This window comes from Pteropus medius, unplaced genomic scaffold (assembly GCF_902729225.1).
Source record: "Pteropus medius unplaced genomic scaffold, Ma_sr-lr_union100, whole genome shotgun sequence".
NCBI lineage: Eukaryota > Metazoa > Chordata > Mammalia > Chiroptera > Pteropodidae > Pteropus > Pteropus medius.
Window position 1 is genome coordinate 3,690,381 of NW_024350397.1, and position 25,431 is coordinate 3,715,811.

General features: G+C 34.4%; 1 protein-coding gene and 1 pseudogene across 1 annotated transcript in view; both read left to right on the plus strand.

Moving 5' to 3' along the window:
• The first annotated feature begins 8,239 nt into the window (after nucleotides 1-8,239).
• CCDC7 (coiled-coil domain containing 7) overlaps nucleotides 8,240-25,431 on the plus strand; it is a 166,766-nt gene continuing 149,574 nt past the window's right edge. Inside the window, exons 1-3 of the mRNA XM_039839666.1 lie at nucleotides 8,240-8,518; nucleotides 9,712-9,804; nucleotides 16,531-16,614. Of these exons, the coding sequence (XP_039695600.1) occupies nucleotides 8,240-8,518; nucleotides 9,712-9,804; nucleotides 16,531-16,614 (456 nt within the window). The remainder of the gene's footprint in view (nucleotides 8,519-9,711; nucleotides 9,805-16,530; nucleotides 16,615-25,431) is intronic.
• LOC120584160 (uncharacterized) lies at nucleotides 10,240-10,358 on the plus strand (annotated as a pseudogene).

The following is a 25,431-nucleotide window of genomic DNA, read 5'->3' on the forward strand; positions in this document are numbered from 1 at the left end:
TCTGATTGGGAGCATAGATATTAATAAGTGTTATGTCTTTTTGGTGTATGATTCCCTTTATCTTTATGAAGTGTCCCTCAGTATCTTTCTTTACCTTTTTTATTTTGAAGTTTATTTCGTCTGATATTAGTACTGCTACTCCCACTTTTCTCTGAATGCCATTTGCTTGGAATATCATTTTTCACCCTTTCACTTTGAGTTTAAACTTGTCTTCGGAACTAAGATGTGTCTCTTGGAGGCAGCATATGGTTGAGTTTCGTTTTTGATCCAATCTGCAACTCCATGCCTTTTTATTGGTGAGTTCAGTCCATTTACATTTAGGGTGATTATCAAAATATGAGGTTTTCCTATAAACATTTTATCTTTTGCTTTCCGGTAGCTCGGTGTTTCCATTGCTTCCTTGTCCTTGTGTTTCCATTTTCTTTATTTTGGTTGGCTTTTGTGAGTTTTCCCTCTAGTCCTTCTTGTTTTATGTTATATACTTCAGTTCTGAATCTTTGGCATGTGGTTCCCATTACAAATAGGTAAAGGATAGTTTTATATATATATAGTAATCCTTTTTCTTCTCTGTGTGTCTTATTTCTATTCCCCTTTGCAAATTTGGGTCTTTGAACCCTCTCCTTTTCAGTTATTGTTGTATCAGTTTGTCCTTATGTATGCTGCTGAACGTTCATTACTATCTTGCTATAGGAAATCTCTTCTTATCATTGAAGCTTATAATGCCCTGTTGTTGGTAAGGGTTGCACTCCTCTGCTTCTATCTACCTGCTCTTCACCTTACTTCTAGTTATATGTATGTATGTATGTATGTATGTATGTATGTATGTATGTATGTATGTATTTATTTACTTATTTATCTATCTATCTATCTATCTATCTATCTATCTATCTATCTATCTATCTGTCTGTTTGTTTGTTTTGTCGTTTTGTTTTAGGTAAGCTAATCCCTCTCAGAATTTCCTGTAATGCAGGCCTTGTATTGGAGAATTCTCTCAATTTTTATATGTCTGGAAAGGTCTTTATTTCTCCTTCAGATCTAAAGGAGACCTTAGCTGGATACATTATTCTTGGCTGGTTGTTCCTTTCATTTAATAGTTTGAATATTTGATTTCGCTCCTTTTTGGCTTGTAGGGTTTGTGCTGAGATGTCCGACAATAATCTCGTGGGTTTTCCTTTATAGGTTACCGTCTTCTTTTTCATGGCTGCCCTGAGAATTCTGTCTTTGTCATTGATTTTTGATAATTTTAATACAATGTGTCTTGGTGAAGGCCCTTTTGGTTTGAGATAATTGGGTGTTTTGTTGACTTCTTGATTTCCAAGCTCCAGCTCATTCCTTAGATTTGAGAAATTCTCGTCCACTATTTGTCTGAAAATGCTTTCTAATCATTGCTCCTTTTCCTCACCTTCGAGAATTCTCATTATTGTTATGTTTTCTCTTTTGATGGTATCAGCTAGTTCTTATATTTCTCTTTCATTATTTTTCATTCTTTAGTTTCTCTCTTCTTCCTTCTGATTTATTTCTGTCTTTGATATCACTGATCCTTTTCTCCATTTGGTCGATTCTATCCCCCAAGCTTGCTATTTCATTTTTCATCTCTTGCCATGTGCTCTTTACCTCCAGAAGTTCTATTTGGTTCTTTTTGAGGGGCTCGATCTCCTTGCTAAAAAACTCATTCTGTTCATCTAGTTATTGTTTCAGTTCCTGAAATTGTTGAAATAAATTGTTTTGGATCTCATTGAGTTTTTCAGAAGTATCATCCTGAATTCTCTGTCATTTTAGTTGCATATTTCTATGTCTGCACTCTTATTTTCTGGAGATTTTTCTTTTCTTTTTTTTTCTGAACTGCCTTGTCATCTTGATATTCATGGTATTTAATGGACTATTTCTCCACTTGGGCATTAATGGAAGTATATTCTGTTGTTTTTCCAGAAAGAAGATTTATTAAATAAAGGTCTCTCTTTAGCCTGCTGAAAAGAAGGCGCTCTTCTTTTAGTTTCCAGTAGGTGGCATCTAAGCCTCTTGGATCCCTGCTTTATATAATGCCTTAATAATGCCTTTTTTTTCCCCTCATAGATATTCAATTCCACTTGCTACCCCCAGTCTCAGTCCCTGTTAGTGTCAGCAACAATTTCATTAGTGTTTGCTCAGATTTTCCTGGTGCTTCAGGGTGTTCAGTCTTTGAGGATTCGGCGGAGGGGCCCTTTGGGTTGGGGGATGGGGGCTCCAGCTTAGCCTCGGTTTTGCAACCACAGCTGGTTAAAATCAATTGTTGTTTTCCTGCCATCCTGGATTCTCTGCCATCTCCATTTGTTTGCTTTCTGCCCTGATTCTTGGGCACCTCCACTGTGGGGAGCTCACAGCTATCCCAGGCAGGGCTGTGCAGGGAACTTGCCGCAGCTTCTCCCCTTACCCTCCTCCTGCAGGGAGCTCCTCTGTGAGAGTCAGCTTCTCTGTTTCTCCCACCACTCGACTCTTGGGGTTCTGACCTGGTAGCTCTTATGTGCAGAACTCACACTCAGACATGCTGGTGTGCAGTTTGGGTGTTTTTTGTTGAGTTTTAGATGTTCAGCTCACTGTTGTTTCAAGAGGAGTGATCTGGGGACGTTTCTCACTCCACCATGTTTCTGACGTTGCTTGCTTTGCAACTTTTGATTGAAATCTAGACATTGTGATTCTTACCTTGCTGGGTACTGGACTTTTGGTATGCTTAAAAAATATTTTTGATATTTTGTTCTGGGTCTCGGTCAAATTATTTGAAACATTTGCCCTTTCCAGGTCTTATTTTAAAGCTTTATTTGGTACGTTCAGAGGAGTGTACAGTGTAAGACTAGTTTCGACATCCTCCTGAGTCAGTTCCCTTCTGAGTACTTTTGAGCACCTATGAATTATAAAATTTTTCACTCTACATGTTGAGAATATAAAATATTCCCAGCTCTTCATGAGCTCTGAACATTGTACACTATAATGCTTTCAGGTGATTCTTTCCCTGCATGCGTACAGTGATCATTAATCAGGGGTCCCTCTAAAGATATATGAAGCTCTCTCTGTTCTTCAGTATCTTTTCCAGTATTTTCTCCTCTTAACTTTAGCTTCCTTGGCCTTGCTGGTCATCTTCTTTTCTTCAACTCATGCCAACTTCTGGGATCTGCCAGGTTTCCCTTCTCTTTGTATTATGACTTGAAAACTCCTCTTTTTAGGAAGTAAGCTTAGGAAATCATAGGGCTCATTTTGTTTGTTTCCTGTTACACCAGGACCACTGTCATTCATCGCCTCATAGGCAATGTCTCAAAAGCAATTGTTTTTATATTTTACCTGATGTTTTAGTTTTTTTTTTTTCCAGTCAGGAGGATAAATCCAGTTCCCTATCACTCCATCTTGGCTGGAAGTAGAAATCTTCACATTATTCTTTGAAGAATGATAAAAGTGGTACGTGTCCATGGTGCAAAGTCTATGATCCAATTCCAACTAATTTTCAGGTAGGGCATTAACCAGGAGCTATGGATAATTTTTTTTTCTCATAATGATATCAGTGGTTCTATTTCTATTTGTTGGGTTTTTCTTTCCCCATCAAAGTGTTTGTTTTATGATGGGATTATGGTCTAATAAACCCAGCATAAACTGAAAATGACAGATACACCTTGTTTTATGATGGGATTATGGTCTAATAAACCCAGCATAAACTGAAAATATTATGAGTTGAAAATGCATTTAATACACTTAACCTACTGAACATCATAGCTTAGCCTACCCTTAAATGTGCTCAGAATATTTATATTAGCTTACAGTTGGGTAAAGTCATCTAACAGAATGAATACACCATAGAGTGTTGGTTGTTTATCTTCATGATCACTTGGCTGACTGGGAGCTGTGGCTTGCTGCCGCCACCCAGCATCATGAGAGAGTATTGTACTGCATATTGCTAACTCAGGAAAGGATCAATTCAAAATTCAAAGTATGCTTTCTACTTACGCAAATCACTCGTACACCATTGTAAAGTTAATCTTAAGTCAAATTGTCATAAGTTGTGACTGTTGTATATGAGTGGGTGTATTTCTGAACTCTTTATTTTGTTTCATCAATGTATTTGTTTATCTTTGTGCAATACTATAATGCCTTGATTATTATAGCTTTATAATAACTCTTGAAACCACATAGAGTAAGTTATTTAAAAATTTGTTCATTTTCAAAGATTGTTTTGGCTATTCTAGATATTTGCATTTCCATATAAATTTCAAAATTATTTTGTCAATTTTTACCAAATAGTCTTCTTGGAGTTTGAGTGGAATTTCATTTAATCTATAAATTTAATGTTGATAAACATAGATTAACTTAAGGATGGCCAATAATATATCAATATTGAGTCTTCCAATCCATGGAACATGATATCTAGCTCCATTTATTTGAGTATTCTTTAATTTCTCTCAGTAATGTTTTATAGTTTTATTTCTATCTATTTTCATATTTTATGTTAAAATTGTTCCTAAATATTTGATATTTTTGGTCATAGTATAAATGATTTTTAATAAAGCTTATATTCTGTCTGTGAAGGAATTCAATTGTTTGTTGTGAGTATGTAAGAATACAGTTGATTTTTGTATATTGACCTTCAACTCATGACCTTGATACATTTAATTATTAATTTTAGTAGTTCGTTTAAATGTTACTTTAGATTTTCTTTGAATACAATTATGTTGTCTAGGGATAAGGACAGTTTTCTTTCATTGTAATGATAATGTCTTTTATTTTTCTTTCCTTGTTGCATTGGCTAAGACTTCCAGTATAACATGGAATAGATATGGTAAGAGTAAATATTCTTTCTTTGTTTGAATCTTAAGGGAAAATTACTCAATTTTTCACCATTAAATATCATGTTAGCTGTAGAATTTTCATAGATATCCTTGATCATATGAAAAAGTTTGCCTATTCCTAGGTATTGCTTGTCTGTTTTCATATCATTCATGTTGTAGAGTTGGGCCACTGGCAAGTTTGACATTCCATGCTTAAATTTATTCACCTTTTAGACTTCTTCATTTTTGCTTTACCAGCACTGATACTTGTCTTTGGTTCCCAGCTAAGTTGAATATTTAGGCCACTGAGAGATTAGGATGTTAGAATTTTGACTTGACTCATGCTGAGTGGTTTGTTCAGGTAATTTGACAACTTGACCATTCAGATTTTGCCAGAAAAATTAAAAGTTACTAGATACAATCAATTTCCAGGGTTCTGGAAAATAGTAGAAATCTGCTGTCAAATTTAGAAAGTTTGAAGATCTTCTTAAGATTAAATGTCTTTTGATTTTTAGTTCTGTCTTTCCTACACTTTCTTTTTATAATGGTTTTCAGAGATTTTGAATTTAGTGATTCAATTCTTTGTAAACAATTTCCTCAGATTAAATTTTTTGCCAACTTTTTTTATGTTGATGTAGTACTTATTAAATTTGATTACTGCATGTATATCTTTCCCTATTATTGACATAATACATACTGAAAAGTTCACAAATGATAACTGTAAACCTTCACGATTTTTTGAACACACCCAGAAAGTCAGAGCAGGAAACATTTTTGGCATATAGAAGATTTCTCGGCATCCCTTTCCGATCTATCCCAATGGTAACCACCAATAGTACACTGGAGGTGGCTTGCTCCAGCTCTTGAGAGCTGATTGTTAAGTTTTCAGGAATTTGATGAGGCAGTTCTTAAACATAGCTGTTATTAATAATTAAGTTATATCAAGTTAATATATTTTAATATAAAACATTTTACTTCGTCAACAAAACTTTATCTGGAGACTTTTAAATTAGTAATCCCAATTTTTAAAAAACAAAATTAATTTCCTGGAGTCAAACTACCCAAATAACTCTACCATGGAAACTGATGGCAACAGACTGCCTGTGTGGCACAATTAATCTTTCTAGTGCACTTTATTCTTAAAACCTCCAAGCTGCTGCATAATTCTGTGAGAATGCAGAGTCTGATAAATGGAATCCATGAAAGGTCGCATTGAAAAGAGCTTTAGATAGTACAGATGAGGACCTGGGGCTCAGGTTTTGCTGGTGATGGCCACGTTTTCAAACTACTGAATGGGTACATGTTTTATTTCGTTAGGCCAAATGCCTGAAAGAATCTGCGTTTGTGAAGCGTCCTGGAAGAAACTGTACAGGTGAGAATGAGAAAAAGAGGTGTCCGTAGTTGCCGAAATTTTTAACTTGTTCCACTTGAGGGAAGCCAGGGATGGCATACCTTCCATGCGTAGCTTGCGCCTGTGGCAGCGTCAGGCGTTGGACACCGGTGACGTGGCGCCAACGGCCCGACCTGGCGGCTGGCGCCCTGCGGTCATTGCTACCGCCCAGGGGTGCTGAGGCCGGGCCTTTCATTTCAGCACAAATGTCAGTTTGTAAAATAGCAGGGGTGGATTCTGGAGGGTTTGCAGGCTTCCGTCTTAAAGGAAGTCTGGAAGGCTCAGAATTTCCAACTTGGTCACCTTAGAATCAGTCTCACAAGGCAGAACCACCCCGTGACCTAACTTCCAGCAGCCTCGGCAGGTATACTCAGTCCTCGGAGGGGAGACTGGTGAGCTACCTCCCTCATCAAATTGTGAATTTTCATTAGAGTCTCTGGCAAAACATCCTTGTTTTTTTCTCTTAATATTCCCACTGTGTGACCTCAGTCATGCTTATTTTGATGCAGAATCTCAGGGAAATCATACTTTTCCTACCTTATTCCTTCCCCAATTTTGTATACTGTATTATTACAGGTTTGAAATGACTATCAAGTTAATCCTTGAAGGCAAACTGAAAAATATTTGTTTTTGTGGTGGAAAGTGACTGTTAAATTTGGACCAATTTATAGTGATATAATATCAATCTTCTAGGATTGCTAGGAGGGCTTTAAATGAAGTAAATATAAGTATTCACTGCATGTAACTTAAGTTTTATATTTATGTGAACTTCCTAGATCCATTTGTTAGGTTATTTTCTAGCACCTGGGGAGTGTCCCATTCTTTTCTTATTGGTTTCTTGAAATAGTCCACATCTCTGCCTTCCTGTCTGCTGCTATAGATAAACTTTCCCTGTGCCTATCTAAAGTACGTTAGTCCATTCGTGCATTAAAGCCCATTTCTTCTTATTTATTCAAGGATATCAGCCCAGCAATTTTCCTACCACTCATATATTTTGCTCTCTATTGAATCAGTCAGAATATGCATAAGTTTCCTAGTTTCTGGTGGATGCTCGAAATCCTTAACATTCCTTGGCTTGTAGCTACATCACCCCAGTTTCAGTCTCTGTCATTACATGGCCTTCTTTCCTGTATGTGTATGTATATGTGTCTTCACATGTCTTTCTTATAACACCAGTCATTAGATTTAGGGCCCACCCTAATCCAATATGATCTCATCTTAACTTGATTACATCTGCAAAGACCGTATTTTCAAATATGGTCTTAGTCAGAGGTGAACAAAAAGATATCTTCAAGTGATAACCTTTAGGACTTGAAGATATCTTTTTGTGGAGCACTGTTCGACCCACAACAAGAAGACTAGTCTAGGTGTGGAGAGCTTCAGACAACAGAACCAATACTGTTCTATCTTAATTTTGCCAGTCTACCAGATAACTTCCATGGTCAGGTATATATTTTAAAACTCTTTGAGAAGAGGCATTGTCCCAAGTCTTAATCAATTAGCTTTGGAGAGAAAGAAGTAGAATGAAAGGTTTAAGCCCTGCCCAAATACTTCCTTACCCCATCATGGCTCTGGTGCTACTTTGATACTACTCTGCTCATACTCTGGGCCTGGGATATTACTTCTATGGAAATAATGATTGAATATATATGTATACACACACACACACACACACACACACACACACACACACACACACACACACGGTATTTAATAGCCCCCAAATGGGGGAAAGCTAAGAATAAAAATTTTAAATTTTCTAAATATATTTTCTCACTGCTGCCACTGTTTTTTTTCCTTCTCACCAGCCCCCATCCTAAATGCCCATACAGAAATCAATCACCTCTAGAGGTTTATTACATTTTTGAAAAATTGTTTTATTATTTGTTAGGAATGTTTCCCTTTTCATTTTGTATTCTCTCCAGAGTCGATTTTGGGATCCACCATCTTCAGGACAATTGATAATCCTGCCATCATTTTAAATCTGAACTCTTCATCTTTTATTCACAGGGAGGAATAAAAGTTTTTTCATCTGTAATTTGGAAACTAAGCAAATAACATAATGAAACCAGTAAAGCATTTGTCGACCTCTAGTAATAAACTGGCAAGTGTTCCGGAACCAAGTTACAAAAAAGGACTATTGAATTTATCATCGTCACCTAAACTAAAGGAAAAGCATAGTGCAAAATTAGTACGTGATAAAATTGAACCAATGGTCTTAAGATCTCCACCAACAGGAGAATCCATTGTGAGGTATGCTTTGCCCATTCCATCAAGTAAGACAAAGGAGTTAATAGCAGAAGATGAATTGCTCAGGAAAATTACCAAACATCTGAAGATGGTAAGATACTTGTTGGTCCGTATGTTGGGGTCCCCATGACTCTCCCTGGGTTTAGTGATTTGCTAAGAGAACTCATTAGACTCAGCATATAGTCATAAATGGCTAAGATTTATTACAGTGAAAGGATATAGAACAAACTCAGCAAAAGGAAAAGGCATATGGGAAAAGTCTGGAGGAAACCAGGTTCAAGCTTCCAAGATTTCTCTTTCTTTAGAGCCTCACAGGACATGCTTAATTCCTTCAACAACAAATTGTGACAACACATGTGAAATGTCTACCAGAGAAGTTCCTTAGAGACTCAGTGCCTAGGGTTTTATTGGAGGAGTCACCTAGACACTATCTGCCTGTCATGTATCAAAATTCCAGACTTCCTGAAGGAAAGCAGGTGCTCAGCATAAATCATTGCTTGTACAGACAGTTTAGGGACAGTGAGCCACTGTTATTAGTTAGTGAATGGTGGGAACCCTCCTGAAATCCAAGTTCTGAGAGGCAAACAGATCTTCTGAATGACAAGCTTTTCTAAGTTTCATCCCTGCTCTGTTAATTCTTCTCTGTGCTTTAGAATCTTTAACTTTTAGTGCTGGGAAATAAATCTTTCTTTCTCTGGGTTTCTTTTTGCACAGCGATCAAGAATTGAATTGTAAATATACCAAATACCAAGTGAGAACAATGGAGAATAGCAAAAATATGAAAGAAGAATATAGATTGTCAAACTTCCAAAATACACGTTTGCTTAAAGTTTGAGGAGTTGGTTCAGAGAATTTCCTTTAAAAATGTATTGCTTCTAGTTTTCATCTCTCTATTTCCCCCACTTTCTTTAGAGACGAAAGTTGAGTCAGTCAGATTTTGAGGAATACTTTGGTGGTTAGTAGAGCTGATACTTCAGCTATCCATAGACAGACCCTCTCCCTTTTTGATACCTGTCAACACAGAAATGAACAAGTCATAGGGCTTCTCTTCATTGCTAGGAAGTCATAGGGCTTCTCTTCATTGCTAGGGTCAAGGACTGTTGCTCATCACTTCTTCATGATGATATGAGATGGGGCATAAAGTGGAAAATTTAATTTATGGCACTGGCAGAAATGTCTTACTGCCAAAAAAGTCCTGACATGGTTTTCTAAAACATCTTTTTTACATTTAATATAATAATTTTAAACTACGAAGGTACTTAATTTGCTTTGATTTTCTCACAGGTTGTTTCTACTTTGGAAGAAACCTATGGAGTTAGCATGGAAAATGTAGAAAACCCAGTTGTGACGTCTGAACAAGAAGATTTAACTTTTTCTGTAAGTATATGTAACCCTAATGTAGAGACATTAACATCGAGAAGAGCTAAAATTTGCTTTTGGTGTCCGTGTATGTCCACAGAATGAATTCCCCATCCATGAAAATGATCCTCCTAGGAAACCTGAAAATGGTGTGCTGATTTTTCCATTCTCTGCTAACACTTCTCTTAAAGTTTAATTAATGTTATCTATATATTTATATATCTATATATGTATATATATGTAAGTGCATATATGTATGTATATATTTTGAGCCTATTTTTAATGCTGATGCTTCTGTTTAATTTTTAAGCATGTAGTTGGATGTTGGTTTGAGATGTATATCTTTATCATGTTAACAAAATGTTCTTTGATTTCTAGTTTGCTAAATAAAAACAAAACAAGAGGTTATTGAGTTTTAATAAATGTCTTTGTTGTATATATTGAAAGTAATGTGTCCACAGCCATGCTATCCTGAACAAGCCTGATCCTGTTTGATCTCAGAAGCTAAGCAGGATTGGGCCTGGTTAGTACTTGGATGGGAGACCACCTAGGAAGACCAGGTGCTGTAGGCATAAAAAATAAAAAAATAAGGGATTGTAAGCTGACAAGGTCCTTGCAATCTGTGAGGTCAACCAAGGGTTGCCTCACCTAAAAACCAAAAAAATAAAAAAAAAGAAAGTAACATAATTATTGATGTCAGTATGTCATTCTCCTTTAATAATGAGATGAATTATTTTACATATTTCTTAATATTCAACTGTACTTTAATACACTTTACTCATAAAATATTTTCCATCTATTTTATAATTAGTTTTGTTAGTTAGAGATTGAGTTTGGCTCCTGGTAATAAAACACTTATGTTACATCTTTCAATTCATGAACATGGTACATCTTTCTCCATTTATGTAGGTCTTATTTGATTTCTTTCATCAGCATTTTGTAATTTTCATCATATCGATTCTGTACATGATTTGTTAGGCTTATATATTAATATTTTAAGTTTTTGGAATGATTTTTAATGGCATATTTTAAATTTCAGTTTCCACGTGTTTATTACTGGTATATGGAAATTGATTTTTGTGTGTTGATCTTATATAGCTTGCAAACTTGCTCAATGTACTTTTTCATTCTAGGAGTTTTTCTGCAGATTCTTTGAGGTTTTTCTATGTAGACAATTATGTTACCTTCAAATAGGGACAATTTTATTTCTTCCTGTCCAATATGAATACTTTTTATTTCTTTCTCTTGAATTGGGCTAGCTCTAACTCCTTGTATCATTTTTAATAATAGTGATGAGAACAGATATCCTGGACTCATTCTGACTACTTCTTTCAGACGAGGGTGAAAGTTTAGTTCTCTGCTTGGCTCCACCAACACCACTCTGATGGGGGAATAGGCAGGGAGTAAGGAAAGCCTACTTTCATCGCTACATTATTTTTATCACAGTCATATTCACACATATTGGGTGATGATGCAGTTTTTTTCTTGGTGTTTTGCTCAAGTAGGGTAGATATTGTCAAAAAATTTTTGTGTTGTGATAAAGACCCCTTTTCAGTCTTTTGGCTTTTCTCATGGCTTTTTTTTTTTTTTTTTTTTGGTTTGTTCTTATTGGCAGTTCCAGGTTGAATGCTTTTCCAGTGCTCCTTTTATTTTATATGTTCATAAAAAGAAAACCTAAGGAACTCATTATTCTGCGAGTCCTGATATCCCTGTCTTTTTCTATATTTCAGAATTTTTGTTTGTTTGCTGTGTTATGTCTAGGACATTTTAGCTGTAGGAGGGAAGGCTAGAGGAATGGGCCTAGTCTATCATGGCCAGAACTGGAAGTCTAAAATTATTTTTTGCCTTTGATATAGTTCTAAGTTCTGATGTCTGCCCTGTCTGATGTCAGTTTTCTTATGATTAGTCATTGCATATTATATCTTCTTTCAAACTGTTACTTTCAAATTATGACTGTGAATTTACTGTGTCTCTTTGAAACAGCATATAGTTGAGTCTTGCTTTCATATCTAGTTTGACACTCTTTTAATTGGTGTATTTAGTTCATTTACATTTAATTGATACAATTAAATATCATGTATTTAATTTGTTAAAATGAAATGTTAATGATGTAATGTGAAATAAGTTTATTATTCTACTATTTGCTTTCTCTTTGTTCCATATGTTCTTTGTTTCTTTACTCTTTTCTGTTTTATATGGGTTAATTATGTATTTTTTAGTATTTCATTTTATTTACTTCTTTTTTTGGCTTTTTAGCTGTCTTTTTTTTGTGCTTGCTCTAGGGATTCAATATATGTCATAAACATCACACTCTATCTTGAGTTAATGGTATATAACTTTATTTCTAATGTGAAAACCGTGTAGCAGTATAATTCTATTTATCTCACTTATGTTTTTGTACTATTGTTGTTACATTTTTGTTTTCCCCTTTTTTTCTGTTTTAAAGATTTTCTCTATCTTTCTTTGGATTTCAGCAATTTGATAAGATATACCTACCTGAGGTCTTTAGTATATTTATTCTGTTGTAGTCCATCAAGCTTTGAATTGTTTTTCATAAAATTTGAAAAATTTTGTTGATTATTTGTTCAGATATAGAACGGCCTGCCTTCTCTCTTTTTATGACACTCCAATTATGTATTAGACTGCTTGATACCGTGTAAGAAGTCACACTCTATTCATTTATTTCAATCTTTCCTCTTTCTGTGCTTTGGTTTGGACAATATACATTACCCTATCTTCAAGATCACAATCCCTTCTGTGGTGTCTGATCTGTTGTTAAGTGGTAGCCAATAAAATTTTTATTGAACTATTATAATTTTCACCCTTAGGATTATCTTTTGGTTCCTTTTTAGGGATTTTAAATATTTCTCCTTCTGTTATTTATCCTTCTATCTTTTCCTGCAAATTCTTTTAATAATAATAGAGTTTAAAATTTTTTCTTATCTGCTAATTCTAATATCTGGGTCATCAGTTATTTGCTTCTACTAACTATTTTTCTTTTGGTTATGGATCACATTTTCCTGGTTATTTATTTTGTCTGATTTGTGTAATCCATAATCTTGCCTATTGCTGCTTCCCCTGAGAAGTTGATTTCTTTGGTTTTGACAGTATTTTAGCTGGCACGAATTTGAACTTCACATTTAAATAGTTTGATTCAATCCTGGCAGAGCTTCAAAATACAATTACCACAAGAATATGCAATGTTTCTCTGCATTTTAGCTTTTCCTGTCTTATAGTTGTATAATTGCCATCTCAATCAAGCTATAAAACATTTTCATTATCCCCAAAAGTTCCCTTGTATCTCTTGTAGTGACTTTTCTTCTACTCTGGCTGCAGATAACCAATGATCTATTACTATGGTGTTGTCTTTCGTAGAATTTCATATAAATAAAATCGTACAGTATTTAGCTTTATTTATTTACCCCTGTAATGTTTTAGAGATTCATACATGTTATTCTATGTGTTAGTAGTTTGGTCCTTTTATTTTAACAAGTATTCCATTCCATTTGAATAAACTACAATTTCTTTATTCTTTCAACAGTTAGTAAACACTTGGGTTGTTGGATCCAGTAGCTATTTTGGCTATTATAAATGAAGCTTTTATAAACATTTGTGCACAAATCTTTGTGAGGACATATGTGTTCATTAATCTTGGATAATTACTTAAGAGTAGGATTGGTGGGTTATATTGTTAAGTATATGTTTAACTTTATGAACAATTGCCAAGCTGTTTCCTAACATGGCAGTACCATTTTGTGTCCCTACCAGCTTGTATGAAAGTTCCAGTGGCCCCACATTCTTATCAAAATTGATATTGTCAGTCTTTTTCATTTTGACTATTCCTAATAGGTGTATAGTCCTCATTTTCCACCACTTTCTTAGCAAAATTCACATGGGATAGGAGCTGCCGGGAGAAAAGTGATTTGTTTGAGTGATTTCCTTTGGGAATTCTTTCTCATTCCAGTCCATCTGCCAGCCTAAATGGCTGTCAAAGGCTTGGCTGTTTTTTCTTCAACCTCTAAATTCTGTTTTTCAATGGCAGGCCTGCTTTTTGACTGCACACACTAGGCCAAGTACTTTCCTCCCTCCACCACATCCCCTTTAAGTATGGCTATGGCTTTCGTTCTTTGCTCACCTACAAAATGTTTGCTCTTCTGTGGAATTCAATTAATCAAGTTTTTTTTTGTATCCTCAAGAAAAAGTATGATAGTTATTTTATATAATTTTCTTTTTGGGATGTTAACACTGGAGTGAAGGTCTCATGTCCTTTTATAACCTAATCATGAGTAGCATTTTTCACTCCCCTTTTAAGGATCTTTTTAGAAGTGCTGTTCAACAATTTATTTTCTTTTCATTGGCTTAATTGAGACACGTGGCTGCCATTATTGATAAAGGAGGCTGAGAAATTTATTATTATTATTATTATTATTATTACTATTATTATTACTATTACTTTTATTATTAGCTATGCACATTGCTATCCCCGACAAAATAGAGGTCCTGCCAGTAAGGGAGAATCAATATAAAGTAGGTGACTAATTGTCTCTATTATGATATTCTACTTGTCTCACAACACTACTGTTGTTATACTTTTTGACATTTTGATATCCATGTAAAAGAGCTTTCCAAATAATTTAATATCTCTGTTCATTGAATTTATTTTCTCCAAGATCTTGTCTTCTGTCCTGCCTCAACCACTAACTGACAAGGTATTCTCTAGTCCTTGTTATAACCGATAACCAACTTTTCCATAATTAAAATTTTAATCCTTTTTAAAAAATTTTTTAAAAATTAAGTTTATTGGGGTAACATTGGTTTATACAGTTATATAATTTTCAGGTATACATTATAATTCGACATCTGTATATTCTATTGTGTATTTACCACTCAAAGTCCAGTTTCCTTCAGCTACCATATATTTGATCCCCTTTACCCACTTCACCCTCCCCTTAGCCCCCTATATTTGATCCTCTTTACCATGTCTATCTCCCCCTTCCTCCACCAACCTCTACCCTCTGGTAACCACTAGTCTATAGTCCATATCCATGAGTCTCTGTTTGTTTGTCCTGTTCATTTGTTGCTTTTAGGTTTATATCTCACATATAAGTGATATCCTGTGATTTTAAACTTTTTCTGTCTGACTTATTTCGCTTAGCATGATTATATCAAGGTCCATTTATGTTGTTGGAAATGGCAGTATTTCATCTCTTCTTATGGCTAAGTAATATTCCATTGTATATATGTACCATAGCTTCTTTAGCCAATCATCTATCATAGGACACTTTGGTTGCTTCCATGTCCTTGCTACTATGAATAATGCTGCTATGAACATCGGTGTGCAAATATCTTTTCAGATATGAGTTTTAAAGTCTTTGGGGTAAATACCCATAGAGGGATTGCTGGATCATATGGTAGATCAATTCTTAGTTTTTTGAGGAACCTCCATACTGTTTTCCATAGTGGCTATACCAATTTGCAATGTATAAGGGTTCTTTTTTCTCTGCATCCTCTCCAACATTTGTTATTACTTGTCCTGTTATTAACAGCTATTCTAACAGGTGTGAGATGGCATCTTATTGTGGTTTTGATTTGCATTTCCCTAATAGGTAGTGATGTTGAGCATTTTTTTATATATTTGTTGGCCATAAAATTTTAATCATTCTTATCTCTGGCTTCCTATATTTCCCATTCGGTCTATCTAATATTCTAACTCCAAAATCCTTTGATTCTATTGGGAACTATAATCCATTGGACCTACTGCCTTGTCACAAATTGTCTTTGTGTTATTACTTACCTAGATTAAATTCCATGGTCCATAACTATTGCTCCCTCGCACATGTAGTTAACTCTCTTGCCCTGTCCTTCTTTATTGTTATTTTTTTTAAAACTGCAACCCTGATCAGATTGATCTCTGTCTTCTCTATGTTTGTGACACCTGAGTGTGGATGGGAGAATATCCCCCAGTACGCTAATGGTCTCACTTTATCGTTGTGATTAGTAACTCTAGTTCATTCATCTTCCTACTCTCATGAATGACTATTGTAGTTTACCCTGACTCTTTTCTATTTAAGTATAGATATTTAGTATGATAAAAAAATTGACCTATGTGTATGTTTAAAAGGTAGTGTTGAGGGAATATATTCTTCAAGGAGAACATTATATGAGAATCTTAACTTTATATAAGCATCTGAGATTTGTTTATCACGGCCAATTTTATGATTTACAAATCATTGCTCTTTTAGAAGAGAGTCAATCATTGTGACATTTTAATCTGCAACTATTTTTAGCTCAAAATTTTCTATTGACTATTAAGTGAATGTGAAAGACTATAAAGCTCCTTGGAGATATACTTATAATGAGAGGTCAAAATTAGCATTCATTTTTTAACACAAAGAAGTATTTATGCAGTACACACACAATGGTTACCTTTTCTTTTTGCCTACCCATAATATTTTAGGAGTCTAAGACTTGATTTTCTGCAACTGTATAGAAGATGATGAGAGGAGAGACATAGCTAAGTATATGTCATATATAAGCCACTCCCCAAAATGTGCTTTCTTTCACACTTTCTTTCTGGGAGAATATACTAATATAGCTTTGGAGCATGGTTTCTTATGTTTGAAGGAACGTAAATCACATACACAAAATTATTTTTAAAAGTAGTTAAATGTATTAAAATATAGAAGAATATGCATATAAATTCTGAAGTAAAAGTAACTTTATATTTTGTTATTCTTTTCAAAGGTTGGGAATGATCTGAATTCATTCTTGGTATGTTGTTCACAATTTGCAAATCAGTTAGAAGAAGCAGTTAAAGAGGAACATCATGTATGTATTCAGTGTAAACTGCCAAGTATAAAATATTACTTAATATTTTAATAATTTTAATTATTAGTAATCAATAACTAATCAATAAAATAATATTGACTATATATAATTTTAATTACTATTAAAATCCTTTTAGTAATAAAATGTTTAAAGTTATATTATTTGACTCGAATGTGATAATCCAGTCAGTATTAAGTCCACGTACAATACTTTAAGTTGTTATAAAGGGCATTAGAAAACATTATTTATTTTTCTTTATTCATTTTTTTTTAAAGTTAGAAATCTTAAATAATTAAAAATTTTCAATTACAGTTGGCATACAATATTATATTCAATTACAGTTGGCATATAATATTAAATATAATATAATACATTATATTATATTTCAGGTGTACAACTTGGTGATTGGGCATTTATATAATTTACGAAGTGCTCACCCCGATAAATCCAGTACCCATCTGACACCATACATAGTTATTACAATATTATTGACTATTCTTTATGCTATACTTTATTTTCTTATGAATATTTTGTAACTATCAATTTGTACTTCTTAATCCTTTCCTCTTTTTCACACCTCCTCACCCTTGCAATCTCCTTTCCATTTGGTACCATTGAAATGTTCTCTGTACCTATGAGTTTCTTTCTGTTTTGTTTGTTTATTTTGTTCTTTAGATTCTACATGTAAGTAAATGCATATGGCATTTGGCTTTCTCTGTCTGACTTACTCCACTCAGCACAATACCCTCTAGGTCCATCCATGTTATTGAAGGTGGCAAGATTTCATTCTTTTTTATGGCTGTGTAATATCCCATTGTGTATATGTACCACCTCTTCTTTATCTATTTATCCATTGATTGCACTCAGGTTGACTCCATAATTGGCTATTGTAAATAATGCTGCAATGAACATATAAATGCACATATCTCTTCAAAGCAATGTTTAGTATTTCTTGGATACTAAAAGCGGGATTACTAGGTCCTTCTTTGTCTCTTGTCATAGCCTTTGTTTTAAAGTCTACTTTGGTATAAATATTGCTACTCTGTATTTTTTTTGTTTCTATTTTCATGACATATCTTTTTGGATCTCTTTACTTTCAGTCTGAGTGTGTCTTTTCGGTCTGAAGTGAGTCTCTTGTGGGTAGCATAGTTAAGGGTCTTGTTTTCTTATCCATTCAGTTACCCTATGTCTTTTGATTGGTGCATTTAATCCATTTTAATTTAAAGTAATTGTTGCTAGATATATAGTTATTGCCATTTTATTATTCATATTTTTAATCTTTTTTTTTATTCACTTTCTTTTTCTTAAAGGAGTCCCAACATTTCTTGTAATGCCAGTTTGGCATTGATGAATTTCTTTAGCTTTTTCTTGTCTGGGAAGCTCTTTGATCTTCAATTCTAAATGATAGCTTTGCTGGGTAGAGTAAACTTGGTTGTAGGTCCTTGCTTTTCATCACTTTGACTATTTCCTGCCAATCCCTTCTGGTCTGCAAAGTTTCTGTTGAGAAATCAGCTGCCAGTCTTATGGGAACTGCTTTTCTCTTGCTGCTTTTAAGATTCTCTCTTTGTCTTTAACCTTCAGCATTTTAATTATGATGTGTCTTGGTGTGGGCCTCTTTGGGTTCATTTTGTTTGGAACTCTCTGTATTTCCTAGACTTATATGTCTATTTCCTTCACCAGGTTAGGGATTTTTTTGGTCATTATTTCTTGAAATAGGTTTTCAGTCCCTTGCTTTCTCTGTTTTCCCTCTGGTATTCTTATGATGAGAATGTTGGTACACTTGATGTTGTCCCAGAGGCCCCTTAAATTATCCTTATTTCTTTGGATCATTTTTCTTTTTGCTGTTCTGATTAGGTGTTTTTTGCTACCTTATCTTCTAAATTGCTGACTTGATCTTCTGCTTTATCTAATCTACTGTGAATTTCTCCTAAGGTATTCTTCATTTCGGTTATTTTATTCTTCATTTCTGACTGGTTCTTTTTTATGTTTTCTATTTCTACTTTCATGTTTTGTATCTCTTTGTTAAAGTTCTCACTGAATTCATCTACTCTTCTCCTAAGTTCATTGAACATCCTTGTAACCAGTGTTTTGAACTCCGTATCTGGGAGCTTGTTTGTCTCCATTTTGTTAGTTCTTTTTCTGGAGGCTTGTTTTGTTCTTTCATTTGGGATATGTTTCTTTGTTTTCCCATTTTGGCTGCCTACTTGTGTTTGTTTGTATGTATTAGGTGGGGCTGCTGTGTCTCCTGGTCTTAGTAGTAGGTGTGCTGTGGGGCCCAGTGGTATAGTCTTCTTTGGTCTCCTGAGATGGGTGGTCTAGGTGAATCCCTTGTATGGGTTTTGTGCCCTCCTGTTGTAGTTGAGTCTTGGTTGCTATTTGCTCATCATGGGAGGGGTTAACCCTTGGGCTGATTGGTTGTGATAACTGGAAGAACTCTTATGCAGGGGCTGAACTTACAGAGCAGGATTCACTTTAGCTGGGCTCTAGTGCCTGCCCTGTCTTTTCTTTGGGTGTGTTGTCCTCAGATGTATTTCTGGGTGGTGCTTTGACTCATACCAGGCTTGGGCCTCCAGGGAGGGGCCCAAGTTCAGCTGCAACCTGTGTTCTTCCTAAGGCCACTTTGCATGATCCACCAAGCAATCCACAGATGGCTGCCATGCTGGGCTTGGAAGTGCCTCGAGAGGCCAAGCTTCAAACTGAGGCTGGCTGCTGCTAGTGCCAGGCTTGGGGCTATGCAGCAAGAGGTACAGGGCATGCTGAGTCAGATGCTGCTTGTTTAGATTTTGTGAACACTTGAGAGATTTTAGGAAAGTTTGCAGCATGAGCCAAGACAGGCTGTTTGTGTGGAAAATCCACTGGAAGTAGCTTGGGCAGGCCCACATGTTGAGAGTGGTAGAACTTCTGTCTGGTCAGACTCTGTGACTTCCTATGATGACTATTTTGTAGTTTAGTTGTAACTTCAATATGGTTGTGAGAGGAGGCAAGCACAATATTTTACCTACTCCACTATCTTGACCAGAAGCCTAATATGCTTTTAAATTCTGTTTGCTAGTTATTTTGTTTAGGATTTTTACATCAATATTAATCAGAGATATTGGTTTGTAGTTTTCTTGTGTCTTGTCTGGTTTCAATAGCAGGGTAATGCTGGCTTTATGGAATAGTTTGTTAGATTCGGTCTTTCAATCCTTCACGTTTCTCTGGAAGAGTTTGGTCTTGGCAGGTTGTATGTTTCTAGGAATTTATCTATTTCTTCCGGATTATCCAGTATTTTGGCATATAATTGTTCATAGTAGTCTTCTTTTATCCTTTGTCTTTCTGTGGACATTGCTGTAATATCTCCTTTTTCATTTCTAATTTTAACTATTTGAGTCTTTCTTTTTTTCAGGCTAGCCAAAAAAAAAAAAAATCTTTTAAAAAACCCACAACTTTTGGTTTCATTGATTTTCCCCCTTATTCTCTATTTCATGTATCACCTCTCTAATATTTATTATTTTCTTCCTTCTGCCACTTCAAGTGTAGACTGTTCTTTTTATTGTTCGTTTAGTGTAAGCTTAGGTTGTTGGTTTGAGATCTTCTTTTCAATGTAAACATTTGCCACTGTAACCTTTTTAATACTGCCTTTGCTGAATCCCATAACTTTTGGCATTTTGTATTTCTCTTTTCATTTGTCTCTAGATATTTTCTAAATTAACTTCGTGAAAAAATTTTTTTGATCTATGCGTTGTTTTATAACATGCTGTTTAATTTTCTCATATTTGCAGATTATTTCTGTTTTCTTTCTGCTATTGATTTTTAGTTTTATTCCATTTGGTTCAAAAGATATTTTGCATGATTTTCATCTCCTTAAATTTGTTAAAACTTCTTTTGTGTCCTAACCATGTAGGCTATTTTGAAGAATGCTCCATGTGTGCTTGGGAAGAACATGTATTTTTCTGTTTTGGGGTAGAGTATTCTGTATATGTTTGTTATGTCTATCTAGTTGGTAGTATTGTTCAAGTCTGTTTCCTTATTGATAGTGTCTGAGCTATCCATAACTGAAAGTGGGGTATTGAAATCTCCTATTATTAGTGTGTTGCTGTTTAGTTGTCTATCAGTGCTTTTTAAAAACTTATTACACACCCCTATGATGATAATTTTAAATTCTTTGGCAATTTATATACTGTATCTTGATTTCTTTAATGTTAATTTCTGGAGATTTAATTTGTTTCTTTAAATATTTGGTGGACCTTTTTTCTTTGTCTTCTTATTTTTTTATTGGGATTTTGGCATCCGAAGAATTAGCCAATTCTCCCAGACTTTGTGATCTGATTTCCTACATGGAGAACTTTCCCAACTCAGCCTCCCTTGATTCTGGAGACCTCTCAAACGCTTTTTTTGTGTAGGCGGTCCCTCTGCATTTGTAAATGTCGTCTTCTATTAAAGAGATTTATAGGTTTCTACTCAGGCATTCCTCCGGTATCTCTGTGATATTGCAGTCTCCCTGGTGGTGTTGTAAGTCACAGTACTAGAGCCCCATCTAATATCTGTCTTTTGTGTTGCAAACTTTAGTACATGGTTGATTGCCTTATTCTCAGAGATCCTCAGTTTGGCAACCTGTCTCAGCTAGTACTTGGCTAGAGGCAAGAGTAAAACCAGTCCCTTGGGCAGTACCCCCTAAATGTCAAAAAATGTATAGGTTCTACTCCTCTCCATCCCCAAATGAAAGATGGGAGTTGGGGCTATCCTCCCAATTGTGCTACACTATAGAGATAGGGAGAAGCTCTGGAAAATTAAGGTGGAGAAAGTAAAAATTTTCTACTGGGCTTTGTTGTAGTTGGCTTTGTCCTTGCTTGAGGTGCAGTAGCCTTTTAACTGATTGCTGGATTTCTCACAGAGGCATTTAATTTGTTTGATGTTAAATCCCTGTCTTCGTGGGGAAAGGAGGATCTCAGACTTTCTATTTGCCATTTTGCTTCTTTTTAGTGGGGAATTTTATTAGAAACCAACATATGATAGTTAATTAGGCCCATTGATCCTAGACTGTCTTGGCTTCTATGTCCTTTTAGTAGACAGAATTAGGAAATGTATACAAGCATGTATACATATACATACGCACATACATATTTGATATATGAATACTTCTACATACATATAAAGTGCACATATACAGGCATGTACACATGAATAGACATATTTAGAAATGTGGAGTTCTTATGAACACCTTCAATTCTACTGTTTCACCTCAGGGCTTGTATATGCTTTCCTTCATTTCACATGTGTATGTTCTTTCATCTACAGTGAGAATCCTAATTCCCAACATCAACACATTTACTCATTTGTTCAATCCTACAATACTTCTATGAATAAGAATTTCTCCACCTATGCCTCTATAAAGACAAACCTACCAGAGAGATTTTATGATTTATTTGTTCCTCCTCCTCTCATCCCTGCAGCACTCTGTCCAAGACTGAGTTAAGGGTGTATGTTAAATTCTGTATTCATGTTAGATTAGTTCTTTTTCTTTTTCCTTTACTAGTTTTATTTGTTTAAGTTTGCTTTTAGTTTTAGTTTCCTCTTTCTAACTTTCTTGACTTAATTTTATTTTTGAAATATGTAGAATATTAATCTACTTTCATAAGTAAAAAGCAATATAAAAAGATATACATAGAGAAGCATCATTCTTCTCCTTATTCTTCCTTTCCTTTGTGCTCCTCATCCCCTTTGCCTACTCTTACAGGTAAACAATTTCATTGTTTTTTGTTTTTTGTTTATCTTATATTTCTCTCTTAAAAGATAAGTACATCTCTATTTCTGTCTAATTCTTTTATTTCTCTTTCTTTCTTACCCAAAATGTAACATATGAGATAACCTCTAATTTTTTTTTAACTTAACATTATCTTCTGGAAATCATCTCAGTTTACAGAGCTCTTTCTCATTTTTTTTTACAATTGTATGTTCAGCAGTTTGTGTGATAGTGTATACCATAGTTTATACTGTAGAGTTTATAGTATTGAATAGTTTATTCAATTAATCTCTTATGTAAACATTTAGGTGATTTTCAATATTTTGAAATTGCAGACAGTGCTTTAATGAATAATCTTGTGTATCTATAAATTAATATTTTTAGAGGTGCATGTTCAAGGTTGTTTCTGTAAGTGGCTTTGCTATGTCAAAAGATAAATGCATGTGAATTTTGTTAGATTTTGGAAAGCTTTATGCATCAAGGGATTGTGCCATTTTTAATTTCTATTAACAATATATGATAGTATCTGTTTCCCTACAGCGTCTTCAAATGATTGTATGTCACATGTTAACATTTTATTAGCCCAATGAGTGAGAAATGGAAGATCAGTGTTGTTTTAAATTTCATTTTTATGAGTGCATTTGAAAATATGCTTAAGGGCTACTTGTATGATTTTTATTTTTTTGTGAATTGTGTGTTCATGTCTCTTGGCCAGTTTCGTATAAGATTTTCATCTGTTTTTTTATCTCCCTCAGTTTCTAAAAGTTCTTCATATATTAGGGATATTGACTTTTATATATAATATATGATCTTGACTTTGTTTATGATAATTTTGATCATGCTAAAATCTTCATCCTCCTCTTCCTTTTCTTCCTTCTTGTTTCATAGTCAAATGTATGAGTATTTTATTGTTTATGAATTTTTTGTCATATAAAAACATTTTCTAAATTAATATTATAGAATAATTTATCCATGTTTTCTTTTAGTACTTATAAGTTTCACATTTTTATATTTAGATTTCTCACAAATTCAGAGGTTCTTCTTGTGTAGCATGTGAAAAATGGATGTAATTTTCTCTTTCCAAATGGTTTTGCAGTTGTTTCAACACTATTTGTTTCGAAGAATTTTTTGACCCAATAATTCTATCATTATTATACACTAGAATTTTATAGGTCTCTTGTTTATTCCTGAATTCTCTTTTCTACTTGGTTAGGTGGTCTATCTATTCATATCACACATTTTAAAAATTAATTATAATTAAAAGTGCTTGTAATGTTTTAAATACCTTCCAGAATAACTCATCTTTTCTCACAGTTCTTGCTTTTAGTGTTTTCTTAGCTGTAGTGAGTTGTAGTGGACTCCAAAAAGGTATGTCTAAGTCCTAATCTCCATAGCCTGTGAGTATAATATTATTTGCAAAAGAGAGTCTTTGCACACATGATTAAGTTAGGGGTCTTGAGATGAGATCATCTTGGATTAACCAAGTGGGTCCTAAATTTAATAACAATTATCTTTATAAAAGACAGAAGAGGAGATGCCGTAGAGGACAAGATCATGTGAAGACAGAGCAGAGACTGGAGTTATGTACCTACAAGCCAAGCAAGGCTTAGACTCATTAGAACCTTTAAAGAGGCAAGGAACAGAATATCCCCTCGAGTCTCTGAAGGGAGCAGAGCTCTACTGACACTTTGATTTTGGAGTTTTGGTTTCCAGAACTGTGAGAGAATATATTTTTGTTTAAAACCACCAAATTTGTGGTAGTTTGTTATGGCAGCCCTTGGAGACTAATATACTTCCTATTCTTACATGTTTTATTTTTTAAAATGTGAACTTTAGTATCAAGTTAAATAGTTTCTTAAGAAAGCTCATTGATATAACTTATTGAGATTGCATTAAAATTATAAATAAATCTAGGAAGAACTGATATCTTGGTGATGTTGAGATATCCTAATCAAGGAAAAGGGATGTATTTTATATAATGTGTTTTAGAGTGCTTTATTTTCTCCTAATGGATAAATTGGAAACTTTAAAATGTTATTCCTAAGTGTTTCTTGTTTGTTTGTTGCTACAGTCATGCACTGCATGACTTTGGTCAATGACAGAATGCATATACAATGGTGATTTCATTCAAATATAATAGAGATTTTATTGTATTTTTTATAGGTTTAGTTATGTTTAGATATATAAATACTAACCATTGTGTTACAATTGCCTACAATATTCAGTACAGTAACATGTTGCACAGGTTTTAGCCTGTAACAATACGCCATACCATATAGCTTAGGTGTGTAGTTGGCTATATCATGTAGGTTTGTGTAAATGTACTCTGTGATGTTTGCCCAAAGACACATTTTTTAGAATGTATCCCCATTCTTAAGCAGTGCATGACTATATTGTATTAGGCTTTTCTCATTTACTATATCTTCTAACCTAATATATATATATTTTTATATAAGTGTTTTTGACTTTTTTTGTTGATATATACTGCTATTTTTCTGAATTCTTTGGTCTGGGTTAGTTTTTTTCATTGTCTTTTTAGGGTTCTGCAGGTATACTGACATATCCTTTATAAATTTCATACAATCTAAATACATAGCTTTTTTCCTTCTTTTCTGAGTCTCATGGAATGTTTATTGTTTTCACTAGCCGAATACATTGTACAGTACTTTCAGAGCAATGTTAAATTGTATTGGAAATAAGCAGGAGTGAAATCAACATCTTGGCTGCATAAGACATTTCTCGTTTTACTTGTCACCCTTTAATAACAAAAACTCAGTATCATCCACAGAAGTGCTTTTGAGGGGCTGTGGGATTCATCAGTATATGCCAAGGGACCAGGGAGGAGGCTCACCTACCTGTGCATTGCGTAATATGCAGACAGCTATTGGTCTCAGCTTAGCACCTTGCAGTAGCCCATGAACTGGATCCATCCCCGTTATCATGGTTGAGAGCCTCTGGAGAACACTGATTTAGACAATTACTTGCAGTATGGAGTCTTTATGGAAGTCCAGGCTTACAAAGAAGAAGTTCCAGCACTCTGTTGGAGCAAAAAAAAAAAAAAAAAAAAAAAAAATCAATTGGGGTGTGTAGGTAGG